The 16,090-nt window shown below is 35.9% G+C and overlaps 1 protein-coding gene across 48 annotated transcripts in view; it reads right to left on the bottom strand.

Moving 5' to 3' along the window:
• Nucleotides 1-16,090, bottom strand: part of PTPRD (protein tyrosine phosphatase receptor type D) — a 1,163,353-nt gene that overhangs the window by 271,025 nt on the left and 876,238 nt on the right. For all 48 annotated transcript variants that reach the window (XM_077171994.1, XM_077171996.1, XM_077171995.1 and 45 more), the window contains one exon: nt 9,474-9,641. In XM_077171994.1, the coding sequence (XP_077028109.1) occupies nt 9,474-9,558 (85 nt within the window). In that variant the 5' untranslated portion in view covers nt 9,559-9,641. The remainder of the gene's footprint in view (nt 1-9,473; nt 9,642-16,090) is intronic.

The raw sequence follows: 16,090 nt of genomic DNA, 5'->3' as shown, positions 1-16,090 counted from the left end.
GGGATCAATTATGAATTGTCTCAAGGTTCTCAAGACACCAAAAGAGCTCCTGTTCTGTGTGGGTAGTGAGCTGCTGTCAAATGGTGTATAGCTGAGAAAAGTTTTCTAGAGACTTTCTGCCATGGGAAAATCCCTCAGATTTTTCATGTAAATCTAAAAGCTATTTTTAACATACTCATGTTATCCACATTTATACTTACAAGCTGCCAAAGCACTTCATTTCACTGAAATGTTTTTAGAAGTCTACAGTTCTTGATAAAAAATAACACTGAGCTGCTATGTAGAATGCAAATAATCAATCCAAGATAATCATGTTTAGTGAGCTTAAAATTTTAACACATCTTTAGTAACAAATTTATCTTCAATTAGTGCACTGCCAAATTATTTTAAAGGAGTCTAAATTAATTTCTTATGTGACATTTAATTTTAAAACCAACCGTATATTGTTAATACTATTAAGAGAATCTATATCCATTTGATTTCAAAATCTGTACTTAAGAGTACAGTGTCATCTTCCTAAGATGTTGTGGGACCTTTCTAGATTCCAGTTTACCTCCAGTGTTTAGAATGCATACAACTTTAGATGCTACAACCTTTAAGTCACTTTTGTCAGACCACAGATATTGAAAAAGGTCAGTGAACATGCTAACACTTCTTCACATTAAGAGTATGTCTGAAGATGAAAGTTTATAAAAGAGGAAAAAAAGGTGACTAGGATTTTCCACTAATGTACTTCATCTGTGAATTGTAAACCTTTATAACTCATCCCATAAAATAACTAATCCTTGTATCTCCTGCCCCAAACCAACATACACAAAAACAAATAAACACAGAGCTGGCAAATATGTGACCTCTGCTATCAATAACACTAATATTGTAATTTTCCAAAATTATAAAATGCATTTGCTTAAATGCTTGCCATAGCCTCCAATTTCACTTCCTATATAATACGTTATTAAATATAGATGTAATAATGGTGATAGAATTGTGATATAGTGTGATACAAGAATGTCCAAATCAGATTTTCTGGAGAAGTTAGTGTCAATGAACACAATGCAAAATGCATGTTGAAACCTTATGTATTTCTGAGTGTAAGATGACAGTAAATACCTTATTAGGACACACTAAGTCTTGTTGTCTGCTATCATGTCTCCACGTCAAGAGAACATGGCATACATGGGCACATTAGCCTGGGCAATTTCTGAGGTCCATTCACTTCATACACATAACTACATTAACAATGGCATTTCTGTCTGTTCTTTTAGTATTAATTTATGGACCTCCTGTACACAGATTTTTAAAGTCTCTTACAACTATAAATACTGTCTGCCTCAACAAAAATGAACAGTAATTTCCATTTTTTACCTGCTTTTAATAACTCTTCTACTAAAATCCCCAAACTCCACAGTTCTAATATTACTGAGTAGATGGATACCCATTCTGTTTTCATTCTCGCCTCTGCTCCCATAACTTTGCAGACCTTAGCCATAATCCCCACAACCCACTTCTGCCAACCTTCCTTGAAACTCAAAGAGCCTCAGCCTCCTCAGTCTCCTCTCACATGGCAGCTGTCCCATCCTCTGGACTATTTTAGCAGTCACTGAAAGCATTTTATGGAACTCAGTTGTGTTTTCTGAGATAGGCGTATCAGCCTGTATTCTGGCATGCAAAATACAGGTGCACTAAGGTTTATATAATTTCCAATTATTTCCTCCTCTTCCTAATTCCTGAGATGGAATTACTCATAGGTGTAAAACTAGATTTTTTACATAAAAAAAGAAAATAAATAAATGGATTCTCTTTCGTCACCGCTGTAATAAGTCTAGCACCTTGTGTACTCTCTATGAAATGCATAAAATCCGAATCTGAGAATATTCAGATATATAGTAGCAAACTGACATTTAAGCACACTGTTTCAGAATAGATACAATGCAATCGACCATAATCAGCCACTAATTACTATTAAACTAAAATTTATTGAGCAAAGCTCTCTATTACAATTGCTACATTTTGAGAAGAAAATATGTATCCACCAGCTAAAAAAAGCCTTCAGTTTTATAAGAACTTATTACCAAAGATGATAAAAGTATTTTCCTAGTTCTGAATCTCTGTTTTTCTCCTCCCTGCATTTTCTCCAGTTTGTCAGGAACCACTGACAAACTTCAATGCATTGCTGGCCTCACTATGCCCTTATCTGTAAGGTTAATTGGTCTTTTTATTCACATTCATTCTACCTTTGCTTTTCAATCAAAAAGTTTTGGACCCTACAACCTCATCTGAACACAAAAAAATCTTTCACACAAAAAAAAAATCCTTGCTTATTTTCAAAATCCTTCCATTTAGAGAGACTACGCACTCTTTGTTGCTGGTAAAATGTGTGCTTTTTTACTAGAGCAAGAGACCAATTGACTGTTTCTCTTTTCAGTCCAGACATCACCTGCCCATATTCTCTAGAATTATTTTACACACTAAAGTGTACATGATATTCTTGGATGAAAAAAATGACACAGGTGGAACTTTCCTGGAAATGTCTGTAACTAATAAACTCTTACTGCCAAAATAAATTTCTTATCACTTTCCCTTATCATTTCTGTCTCCTTCTTCACAATTCCATGTATTAAAATAAAATCAACAGCACTAGAAGCTCTCTTCCATCCATATACTGGTACTGAAGTAGAAAGCACAGAAAGTTTTACAAAGCAAGTTAAAAATCAGTTTCTTAGGAGTAACTAGAACAAAACTCTACCCACTCAGATTTCACAAAGCCAAATATAGACAAATATTTTATATCTCAATTGAACAAATTTTAAACTCCTATTGAATTCTCTTCCTGAAAACAGCCTTGTTGGGAAAAGGCTTTCAGAATTCATCTTTTGTAGGAATTCATGTGTTATGTACTGTGAAATTCTGTCCTTTGCTACTACTTTGCACAGCAAGATCATGTCCAAAGTGTTTATAGTCATGCTCCAGAATTTCTTGTAAACTGAAACGACCATATGCCATGTATTTTCAATTTTATGTTTATTAGTAATTTTATGTTTATTAAAAGACATCTCAATTGTCTTTTATCAATATATTCTCCTCAGTTATGTAATATGAAGTTTGTAATCAACAGACAAAATTCTACATTCAGTTTTTTCATAACACGTACCATACAGTTTTCTGTAATTCAGTGAAAGCCACAGCAGCAATCTGGACGCAACTTGACATTTAAACCTATTTTATAGCAATTTAAGTCAAGGTGTAACTTTGTTCTCCACATAACTTCCTTTAGAAGGAAGCAGTTAAAATAAATTAAAGATTTTCAAATTAATTTGTATTATCAAAAATTTATTTAAAATATTGTGCATATCCACAAGAATTAGAAAGAATTAAATTAAAAATATTTGCCTAATTATTTTGAACAAATATGGGTTCAAGCAGACACCGATTAAGCCAGAATCATTCTATCCATATGTTATTTTTGGGGGAGGGAGTTTACTGAAAGATAGAGTGGACAAAAGTGAATTGTGACCTTTCTGTACACATTCAGATATTTTTCATTTTCTAAAAGTGTTGTCAGAAATTCACTACTGAAACAGAAGCTGCTACTCAACATAAACAGAAGCTGCTACTCAGCATTTTATCTCCATTTCAGCCCATGAGGGTTAAGCTTCAGACAGGGGGTAAAAATACTATAAAACACCACAGCAGTTGTTGTGCTATATGAATATAACCTAAAAAAAAATTCTAAAATTTCTCTACCAGTGTTTCTTCTTCCTTTCTCCCTAAGAGCCTTCCTACACTGAGACTATGGTATGTACCTCTAGTAAACTTTTGAAGTATGCAGACATGTTCTTAAGCAATCTAGCAGACACATTGGAATTCGCTGCCAATTCTGACACAGGAATATTAATGACTCACATTCCTTTATCTGCCAGGGGTCATTACTGATGCTGCAGGGAATTACATAGTGAGATAACTACTCATACTGTAGTTTCTCCAAAAACACTTGCTGTTAACAGATAACATTAATCTAAATAATGTGGGTTTGTCCAACACTGTAAGGCCATTAACATACATTTCTCATATCTAGATTTTTGGGTGTCTGGGAAGATTTGAGACCCTGAATTTTCTGACTCTGGTTTTATACATACTCAAAAAAAAAATCAAAAGATAAAGGCTTTTCTTACTTGGGGAACTTCACTGCCTCCACAGTCAGACACAGGCAAAGTTCCCAGGGCTTAATGCTTCTCAGACTCCCAAGCTTGCAACTCAGCTCTGTTCAGTGCTCTGCTTTAGGGAGGTAGGGGTTTACAACTACCTGAAGTAACAACAGCTCTGAAAACAGCACTAAACAGCTCTGAAAGAGACACAGCAACAACCTTCAGAGCACCAGAGATGTAGATAGAAAAATGTTCAGAAGAACCCTTCTGAAATTTTCTTCAATTCTTTCTGAAGTTCAAAACCGTGATGATTTAATCCTGAATCTACACTTTACAAAATACACACAAATATTTTGTTCATATTGCATTTCAAAATGTTTTCTTATGTACAGATTTACAGTGATAACCAAAACATATTCTTAAAAATTATTTTAACTGAAAAATTTTATTCCTCAAGCAGCTCACAATTTTGCTGTTGGTAATTAACACCAGGTTAAATAGATATGGTGGTAGTTATGGCTACTGCTGGAACTAAATTATTCAAATTTGCATTAATGCAAGGATTTGAAAAAAAAGGGTTGGATAAACCCTGGCTCATGCCAAGAGCTTTATTACCTGTAGTTTCTGCAGCTAAGTCAGTATGTTTGGAATGATGGTATAATATTTTCATTTTCCCTGACTCTTAATCTCAACTATCAGATTTATTCAAAAGCTGTCACCTTACTGCAGAGCAAAATGAATGCATCTAGGATGGTTGGGTATGACTAACTGTCCCACTTTCCCCTAAAACTAAAACTTTAACTGATGGGTGATTTACTTGACATATGCAATATCATATTTAACAAGTCTCACATAAAATTACTCTTGCAACAGTATATACTAATTTTCATCAAATCAACTGAAAAATGTCCTAGGGTTGGGCTGAAGAGAGGATATGAAAATTCCTGAAAAAAACAAAAAGAATATAAAAGAAAATTGGAAGCTTCTTTTTTTCCCCCAAAAAAATCCTCAGCTTATAGTTCAACCTTCTTGAATACATCACCATTATTAAAAAAAAAAAAACAACAGAGCTATATAATGAAAGGGCTGTATCTTACATACAGTGTATGCTATCAGCACTAATATAAAGACAAATGATACTGTAAAAATTACCAATAAAGAACAGAAAGATTTTATCTTTATTTTTTTTTACTGCCCATTCTTGAAAGCAATTAATTTAAATTACCTGTTAAAAGATATCAGAGTTTAAATCTAATTTACTCTGAAAAAATTCACTAACTATCAAATGTACATGTACAAAAAAGTAAATAATTTCCAGATTGGGTTTCACTGCACATAGCATTTAGGAACTTATTCTGGAACAGTGGGGGTTTTTACTGTGAACCATGTAGGTCCACTGTAAGACTTACTATAACTGCTTTCTGTAATTTAATCACTTTGAAAGATCTGTGGGGTAGTTTACTCTTACAGACAAATGCTTAGAGAGAAGAAAATTCAGTATGGACTGCATGAATGAGTTTCAGATAGTAGATGCACACAGAAAGCTTTTAAGGAGAAAGAGTGATATTAGCAGGGAAAAACACATATGTTCCCTAAAAATTTTTTTCAAAAAATGAAAAAAAAATATAGAGGAAAAAATGGTTTCACTAACACTAAATTACTGTCTTTACATCCTATTAAACAACAATTTGTCTCAATTACCCCAACATCTGTTATAAGTAATCACTGTCCTGTCAGAACTGATCCTGGCCTAGAGATATGATGGTACAGTGGTTCCCTGCATGATGGTGAATGTCACAATATGCATTAGAAGTCAAAGAACAAGCTAAGCATTATTCACATTTCTAACAATTGGGAATAGAAGCAATATTACAGCAAATGCATTGTTTTAATAAGTATTTCTGTTTGCCTTTTTACAATAAGCTGCAAACACTTCTGCTGAAGGAAAAGAGAATTTTTGCTTCTCTTCTAAAACAGCATCTCTAAAGAAGTAACAAATTAAAAACGTCAGAGCAGAAGCTATGTAACTAAGAATGAAGGAAGAGCATTAAACAGACAAAGTTACTGCAGAGAATTAATGCAGCAGTTAATGCAGCAGAGAATTTTGAAGTGCTGGTGTGGTCAGGCCTTTCTCAGTGTGGAAAAGGAACAGGATGCACAAGAATCAACTCAATTACTAAAAAGCAGGATGCAGACTATCTGCAGAAAAATATTTGATTCTACTAATACAAATTAAACTCCTATTTTTCAAAAATTGGAATACTAGGAAAGACCAGGAATAACACTTTGGAAGGAATTTATATTTCCTATCTTTCTTTGAGCTCAGTGGTTAAGTGAGCTCAGTGACCCTTAGCAAGATTGAAACACATAATAATGTACCATATTTGATAGTTTTTAAAGAAATATGTTATGTAGGAATCTCTGAAACATATATACATTGTTATTAAACAGATGAACCTGCATATAGCCTCTGGATAATTACTGTTCATTTAAATCAACATGAAAAAACCCAGTACTTATCTTATGACAAAAAAACTATATTACTAATCTCTCAGTAGCTGTGGTGAAGTATTGCCATCTACACCACTGAGAACATCCCACCCAATGAAAAACACTGTAGACTAGCAGATTGCTGCTCCTCAATAAAGACTAATGAACAAGTACTTTCTTTCCTCAGTGAAAATGTGTTTTACTCCTTCTTAGTGTACACTGAACCTACAAATGCGAAACATAAAAGAAGACATCTAAAAAAATACTTGTAATACTTGAGATTTTTCATTTCTTGTATTTACAACTATCACATACTTACTAATATCAAAAGGTAAAAAAGAGCAAAGGTAGTTTTGCCACCTTTTAATTTTGCTTACTATTCTCAGTCAATGTAAATTTAGTTTCTGGATTAAAAGAATAAAATATAGTTTGCACATATACTTGTTGACACAGTTCATTTATCAGCCCACACCAACACATTCCAGAGTGTGGGGTCTTTCACAATGATGAAGAGAAATAAAGGTATCCCATTGCCTCCCTCTCTCAGCTGTGAAGGTTGTATGTAAACCAAAAAGTACTAAGGACTACCACTGGGAACCAGTTCAGTAGCATTAAGCTGGCTTGCTACTTGGTGCTACAAGTCCCACACACAGTGATTTGACAGTAAGACTGGAAGAGCATGAGTTCTTTACCCATTTACAACTACTCCAGAAGGTTTACAATGTAGTGTCAATGTTTAGATATATCTTCTCTTCTGCAGTGCCTTGATGTTAGCAACAGGAGAATAATGGCAAAAAAAAAGGAAAACATATAGCCTTTAGAGGGTGACAGAGAAAAAAACAACAATTTTTTTTGTTCCCTTTGTGTCACCTTCTGTGTCCTCTTCCCATTAAAATGAAGTAACGTGGTCCTGCCACTCTTTGTGAAGAATTTCAAGAAAAGCACTAGGTCAAAGTAGGGTCTGGCCCCTTCTAGAAAGTGCAAGACAAAACAGGAGCAAGAGTATGTGCAGGAGCAGAGGGCAGACACAACTCCAGCACAGCAGGAACTTTTCTTCAGGCAAGGAGGGCTAATCCTGGATGAAGACACATCTTTCTGTGTGTCTGCATACATAATGCTCACAGATGCTGTCCTGTCTCACCCAGGCCATAAAATAACTACGTCTGTGGAGATTCAGCGTGGGTCCCAAATAAAGTACTATGTATAAGATGAAAATGTGACTATACCGTGACCCTCAAAGAAATCAGTAAAATAGAAGAACATTAACTTAACACTCACGCAATATAAACGCAATATTAAGAGGAGTCACATAAACATATGTATGACACACAATTTAATTAATACCATATAATGTATACCATTTGCATCTATGTATATAATTATTTACACAACTTAAAAGCTGGTGCATATTAAATACTTGAAAATCATAATCTCATTCTGAGAGAAGCTATCACAATAAACTAATCTTTGTGCTTCTCACAACTTTTAAAATAAGTGGAATACTACAACTGCAAAACTGTCCAACATATGGGCCCACTTCCCAATTAATTATTTGCTGGCTAAAGTGTTAAAATGTCCTTGGCTTCACCTTAGACACAATCATCCCAGCTGGTCATTATCTAACTGGAAAGGGGCCAAAGAATCTCAGCTGTCAGTACACAACAAACATGTATGTTTTGTCCTTTTTCCTCCATTTACTTCACTTTCACAGATCTGCACTTAAAAGAAGGAAAGCTTATTATGCATGAAACTGAAAAATTTTGGTATCTCTTTTACTGCTGTGAGTCTGTATACCTGGAGTGCAGGTGATAAGTGGGGTGATGAAGAAATCTTCTGTATGCATTTATTGAAAACCGATTCATCTAGCCTTACTAAACCTGATTCTATTACTCTGTGTTTCTACTTAATTTACCACACATGTGAATAAACACAGAAGTCTTCTAAAGGCAGAGCTGAAACAAAGTTATTGATTGGTCATGTGTCTGCATAGAGTCAGGAACTACTAGAAAAGTAGGAAAATATCCCTCAACCAAGTGAATGTTAGCAGTCAGCTTGTAGCCAGTGTTAACAATCAGCTTGCAGTAAACCTGCAGATCAACAGGTGGAAAGCAAATGGCTTTTCTCATTTGCACATTACTTGTGGAAGAAGCCAAAGGACAGCTGGGAGAAGGAACACATGTAAACAAGGCAGACCTAATGATTTCCTAATTAAAAAGAAGATATTATCTTCCCATTAATAGGTAACCTAATTGACCAAACTTGAGCAGTTTCCCCTCAGTGCAAGTAAACATAGGTGCCTTTCCCCACTGAATTGTCACGTTTAGGCCAGCCACTAAGCTGTCAGTTCTGCTTGATTTGTTTGGACACTGTACTCTGTGACAGCTGTCGGAAATAATACATTAGAACAGCTGTTGTAGCACTTACAAAGGGACAGGAATTTTAATTGGACGGGATATTAATTGGGAGGGGGATGTCTTTTTTTTTTAATCTAAGTTAAAATAGACATATTCAAAGAATGACAGACATATTTAAGGTATTTGACCAATGTCTGGTGAGCAAGGCTGGTTTTTGTTTTGACTGTGTAACTTTGTGACAGTGGTTTTCACCATCTTACATGAACCACTCCATGCTTAAAAAAAGGCGCATTAAGAAGAAGAAACAGTAAGGAAGTTGCATAAACCATCTTTTTCAAATACTGGTTGTGATCTAGAGAGGACCTCAATGTTTTTGAAGAATGACTCAAAAGGAAACTCGTTCTGAGACTCTTAGCAATCACCAGCTGAAAACAAAACCACGTGTGATGGCCAAGACCTAAGCATAAATGAACAATAAACTTACTTTCAGCATCAGCACAGAGCAGCAAGCACAGGAGCACCACCACTGGCCTGACTACGTGCATCATCCGACAGCTTGGCACCAGCATGCTTTGGCAGCCTTGTTCTCACGGGCTTAGAAGCCACTGCGAGTCTGTCCAGTCTGAAATTTCAGATGAAGTATTTTCAGAGCCTGCGAAAAGATAAAAATACAATTAGCAAAAAGAGACTAGAGTTTTTCTTTTCTTTTTTTTACGTATTCACAATTTGAGGCAAAGCAATTTTAAAAGACAAAAGGGTAAGGCAGAAAGGGGAAGAAACATAATTAATTTCAAGCTACTGGTATGTACAAGAAGATCCAAGACACAATAAATGTTAGCACTGTTACAACACATTTCTTAGTGTCCTTTACCACATAATCAAGCAACTGTCACATCCTGAATCTTTAGTTAGAACTACAGCATGTCCTAAACTAAAGAAACTAGTATGACAAGGTTTAACACATCACTGGAACTCATGTTGCAAAAAGGTAATCAAAGCAGCTTAAATATCCATAACAAATCCACATGCCAACAGAGAGCTGATGCCCTGGCATCTGGTAAGAAAATCACCACAAAATCCACTTCAGAACCTATTATTAACATATTGCATTGTTCAGCAACTTTCAAAGGTTAAAATTCCTGTTGTGATTTCCTGCACATATCCGAATTATGCCTAATAGAAAAACAGAAATCTGGCATTGAATAAAGGGCTGAGATCTCAATTCAATCCATCTAATTTATTACAATGTGTAATTGAATATGATACACTGGTAGAACTACAGCTCAAGTACCTGACTTGAAAATACAGTGTTTTATCCTTGTCCAAATATGCCACATGAACAGAAATTAAGGAATATAAAAATATTTTTCCTCCTCCGTCAGGAAATACTAGAGATATCCCTAAGCAGCATGACATTGGCACTAAAATAACATGACATGCAATTATACTTTCTGAAGGATTGGCAACATATAGGCTTTGTTAAGTTTGATTCTACCTTCTTCATTACCACACAAGTGGCTTCCATTCAGTAAAGATGAAAACCAAGAGGGCAGAGAAAAAAGTATACTAATTATTATTCCACTAAATAGATCTTACCGTTTTGTGGGTGGCATAAAGAGCCCATTTTCAGTACAGAGAAATGCTCAAAAGAATTTACTCAAGGAAGAAAAGACATGAGCAGCTGGTAGAAATCTACACTATGTTACAAATCTCTTTTGTAGAACTATCTTTTGAATCAGCGACTGCTATCAAAAAATAGAAGCCTAAGAAATCTTCATAGGCAAAATGCTAAAGGCACCAGCTCTCCCCTTTCATCGCTACCATTTTCATGCCAGCATTTCAAATGACAGCAAAGTCCATGAGACACCAGTCCTGTCGGACTCAATTTGTGTCTGTGCAAGCGTATCAGAGCCAACTGCTGTGTAATGATTCCAATACTATCACAAAGATGGAGATGCATGAAATGTACTTTCAAGGAAAAGGTGATTTTTATTTTGCTTCTTCTGGAATGCAGGAGTTACAGGGGAGCCCTGAACTATCTCTACAGGCTGCTCACTTAAGAACAAAACTATTTTTTCATTAGTACACAGCCATACTAGCTGATATGTGAAGGTGACCAGAGCAATATGGTGGATCCTAAGTACTCCCTTACTCCTTTCAGGGGCAGAAGCAGAGAGGAAACAATAACTACAATACTGATAATTGAGAAGGGGGAAAAATGGTGACCACAAAGGTACTTATTTTACACAACAGTTTTTTAATCGGGGCACTGGGGCACATTATTTTCATACATTTCAAGCACTCCCATCAAAATATTAAATGCGGTGGCTAACAGGATAAATATTACTGTCTGCCTGGGGAAAAGAGGAATTTTAAAAACTTTATGGTCCTGATATATGAATCTGCACACATCCTCTACAAGCTGTCTGCAAATGAAGGGATGTATCACAAAACTTGGCAAAGAAAAGGTTGAGAATATAGCTTTTTTTTTTTGCTTTTTTTTTTTTTTTAGTGAAACCTTATTCTATTCTCTCATTCAAAATGCACATACAACCACTTGGGAATACTGCACTCTGTGTCTGCTTTGAAGGTAATATTCATTATCACTCAGGTCATGAAATGAAAGCCCTCAGTATTCCCTTTCTTTCATGTTTCCAAGAGTCATGGCTTTAGCTAACCTGATGATCACACCAAGGTTTCCAGGACACTCTTTGCTTGCTGCTTGTTCTCCCTTCTTACCTGCTTGGGCCTTCAAGTAAACTTTTAGTATTCTAGCTCAGGGAAACATAGGCACTAGACTAAAGATGGTGGTTGATTTTTCTTTCAAGTTGAAGATACACTGTTAATGGAGGCAAGCAGGTGATGAGCTGGTAACATCGAGAGAAGCAAGCCAAGAGACATTCAGGTAATATCAAGGCTCTCCACAAAAGTCTGCTTTACCCACAAGGAAATCAATCTTCAGACCCTACTACTAACAACTGTACCAACAATGATATATCACGTACTATATAGGCTTATTTGTAAAAACTAACATGAAGATGCAATTCCTTAAAAGGACTAAATGAAATCACCAAGACAACTATCAACTTCCACATCAAGCCACCTTAGTAGTTCCAAAGTGAAACACTCATCTAAAGCATTATTAATTCTTAAAATCAAATTAGGTTCCTATCCTTTTCTATTTACTCCTGATGATGGTTTGTTAGGTCCTGAGTGGGATATCAAAGACAGTGAAAACACAAACAGCATTTGCAGCACCCGGTTACACTAGCCTTGTCATCAGAGGAACAATACTTGCCTTGCAGAATTAATCCTCGGTGAGGTACTCACTTAGAAGCCCCTATTACAACATTCACACTGCACCAGGGCAGAAAGATGGGGTTTTTCCTTGGCAGATGATCACAGAGAGATCAACAATTCTTTGGAAAACTTCTCTTTATGAAGCTTTAATAAAAGCTGTTATTATTTTAGGTAAAGGGCTGTATAACTGCTGTATTAAATAATCAGAAATGACTCTTCCAATAACTCTACTGGAAATTACTCTTTCAATATCTCTAAAAGAGCTATCTATGAAACTAGGTAATATATCCAACAATAATACGCAAGTAAGTAAGAGGATAGATTTTCCCTGATTAACAGTATCTATGAATAGGATCAGTAAAAGTGCAGATGTGCAGCTCTCCAGAGTGTTCAATACAGAGACAAAAAAGAATTCTCCTCAGCAGGAACATGGCAGCTGATAGTACTAGGGCATGGGCACGTGCACCAATTATCTTCAAAAGGATCAACTGGGTGAATGAAACATCTGAACACTGAAATGCTTCCCTGCAGTCTGTTTACCTTAGTAGCAAAAATAATCTTTTAGGTACTATCATGGTACTCACAAGATGGCTCCTGCTTCAAGACAGTTATAGGAAATGCACACCTGGGGCAAAACTTAGAAACCAAACCAAACCAAAAAAGTAAACACTGGTTTTTTTGTTGGTTTTTTTTTTTTTTTTTTTTTTATCAGCTTGTTTTTCCATGCTGGAATGTGAATTTAAATGCTTTCTCACAAAGAAATTCAGCACAGCAGGGAAGAGTTGTCAGAAAAGCCTTAACCACAGACACAAAGAACTCATAACACAGTTAGGGAGCCACATTGACAAAAATAATGAAGCAAACAGTAACTTATAAAATTTTGGAAGAAAGGGATTATGAACGGATGAGAGTTCATTTGTGCTACAAACAGGATTTCTGGTTCAACTTTTCCAAAGTGTTAAATTGTTTAGAGATATGATTTAGTTTACGATCATCTCTGGTTTGTCCCAAGGACTTCTCATAGAAACCCCATATTTTTCCCCATAGGAAAGTAACTGGATTCACCTTATATTGAAAAAAAAAATAACAACCAACCGAAAAAAAAAAAAAAAAAAAAAAAAAGAAAAGAAAAAAAAAACACAAAAAAACCAAAGAAACAACACAGCAACAAAAAAAAAAAAAAAAAAAAAAACAACAAAAACAAAACCCCAAACAAATAAACTAAAAAACCCAAAAACAAAAACCAAAAATGTTTCTCTAAGAAAACATGGAAGCAAAGATTAAAAGAGAAGACAGTGCTGAAATTCCGTTTTTACACTTCATTCATCACATCCACAATCCTGAATTATACCCATTTCCAAGCCACATTTTTAATACCATGGAAATGGAAGACAAGAAATACAAAAAATGAATTTAAAATATTCCTAGAACTAGTGATGGAAAGGGTGTAAATACTTCCTGTATTTGCATATCAATCATGACCCCTCCTTAAAAATAAAATGAAAAAAAAAAAAAAGGAAAAATCTTGGCTTCAAAAACCTAACTGACAGCTGAATCATTACCAGAAAGAATAGAAAATAATGCATAAAATTAATTCTCATAAGCTCTTTAATCAAAATCAATTCAGAAACACCTCTGGGTAAAATAATGTCTTTTAAAGAGAATTAAATTTATTTTCCAAAGCAATAAGGGTAACTGGCAAAAGCACATTTTGCTTGTTCTTTTATTGATTGAACATGATAAATGTTTTCATAGTCGACCTGCTGGAAAAGTTCCATGTTTCATTATGCTTTTAGTCTTAAAAAAATCCAAAATACACAATTAAGGAAATTTGAAGGACAGCTGTGGTGAGTGTTCAAAAGTTTAGGCTTATCTGTCTCTGGATGACAATTCACTAATGCTTGTCTATCATTGCTGAATTTCTCTGTTACAGTTATTCCAAGATGAATGAGCACTCATCCTAAAACAGTAGGTTTCTGATGTCATGCAAGCATTTGAACTACATCACTATAAAAGCACAAATGAGTTGCAATGCTAGGTGGCATTTTTGCCTGTATAAAGCAATATATCAATCTGATTCTACATTGTAATTCTATTTTAAACTTTACCATGAAAAACAGTAGATTTTTTGGTAACTGACGAAATAGATTAAAGTGTTTAGTGAATAAATCAACTCAAGAACAGCAAGGTACCTTGAAATCACATCACTGGGATGTTTTACTCATATAGAAAGATATTAAAGGTTTCTGTTTTTTTTTTACAAAAAGACTTATGTTCACACAGCAAAACCTTGCCTAGCCTGATGTTTATACAGCTTCAGTTCCATTCTAAATCATAGATTAAAATACCAATTGTAAGCTGACAAGTGTCTCAATGCTTACCAACTCCCGCCAAATTAGTCACTTCTTCAGACCATAAGAACTTTTCTTATGCAGAACTTGATGCAGAAACAAATCATTAGAACACTGCCTAACTTCTTAACTTGGTGCCTCCAAATAATGGCTCAAGAAAAAACCTTTGTGATGGCAATGGCTGAAGTGCTGAGCTGGAAATAGTCTTGCTAGATGAGAAAAGCATACCGTGTTATCTGTCTATGGATATTAAAGCCATGTATTGTTCAGAATCTATGGAAATAACTTAAACCACGTTACAAAGCCACAGATATTAAGCAGACAAATGAAACATCTTCCACTAAGACTGACTTCTTGCCTGAATAAACACGAACTCTGGCAATACCCCAGTCTTGACTCCTGTACATTACTTGCATACATTACCCTAAAATATTCCAGCTCTGACTTTGCACATATTAAAGAAAGCTAACTCTATTCTGACACCTGCTAAAATAAAAATCAACAAACCTACAAAAAAACCCAAAAAAACCAAAAAACCAAAAAACAAACAAAAACCCAAACCAAGTAAACAAAAAAGGAAGAAAGAAATTAAAAAAAAAAACAAAAGACAAACCAAAACAAACATCCAAGAAGACAGAAAGATAGAGAGACATAAAAGGGGAAAAAGAGCAGCAGCTTACAAAAAAAAAAAGGCTTAAGTATCTAGGCTATGCTGTAATTTTACTCTTTCTTCAGCCACAGAAGAGAAACAAGGTGAAATCCATACTAAGGTGTCTAGAATCACCAGGTCACACACTAATGGAGTCCTCCAGGGATCAATATTGGGCAAGTCCTGTTCTATATCTTTGCTGATGATTTGGATAAGGGGGTCAATCACATTCAGTAAATTCACAGACAACACTAAGTTGGGTGCCATTGTCGACTGTTGATCTGCTGGAGGGCAGGAAGGCTCTGCAGAGGGATCTGGACAGGCTGGACCATGGGCCCAGGCCAGTGGTGTGAGGTTCAACAAGGCCCAGTGCTGGGTCCTGCCCTTGGGTCACAGCAAGCCCAGGCAGTGCCACAGGCTGGGGCAGAGTGGCTGCAAAGCTGCCACAGGAAAAGGCCCTGGGGGTGCTGGTGACAGCAGCTGAACATGAGCCAGCAGTGCCCAGGTGGCCAAGAAGGCCAATGGCATCCTGGCCTGTGCCAGCAATGGTGTGGCCAGCAGGAGCAGGGCAGGGATTGTCCCCCTGTACTGGTGAGGCCACACCTCAAATCCTGTGCTCAGTTCTGGGTCTCTCACTACAAGAAAGATATGGAAGTGCTGGAGCATGTCCAGAGAAGGGAAACAGAGCTGGGGAAGGGTCTGGAGCACAAGTCTTATGAGGAGCAGCTGAGGGAGCTGGGGGTGTTTAGCCTGAGAAAGGGAGGCTCAGGGCAGACATTATTGTCTCTAAAATTGCCTGAC

Source organism: Agelaius phoeniceus, chromosome Z (assembly GCF_051311805.1).
Source record: "Agelaius phoeniceus isolate bAgePho1 chromosome Z, bAgePho1.hap1, whole genome shotgun sequence".
NCBI lineage: Eukaryota > Metazoa > Chordata > Aves > Passeriformes > Icteridae > Agelaius > Agelaius phoeniceus.
This window is presented reverse-complemented; position numbering and strand designations above follow the sequence as displayed.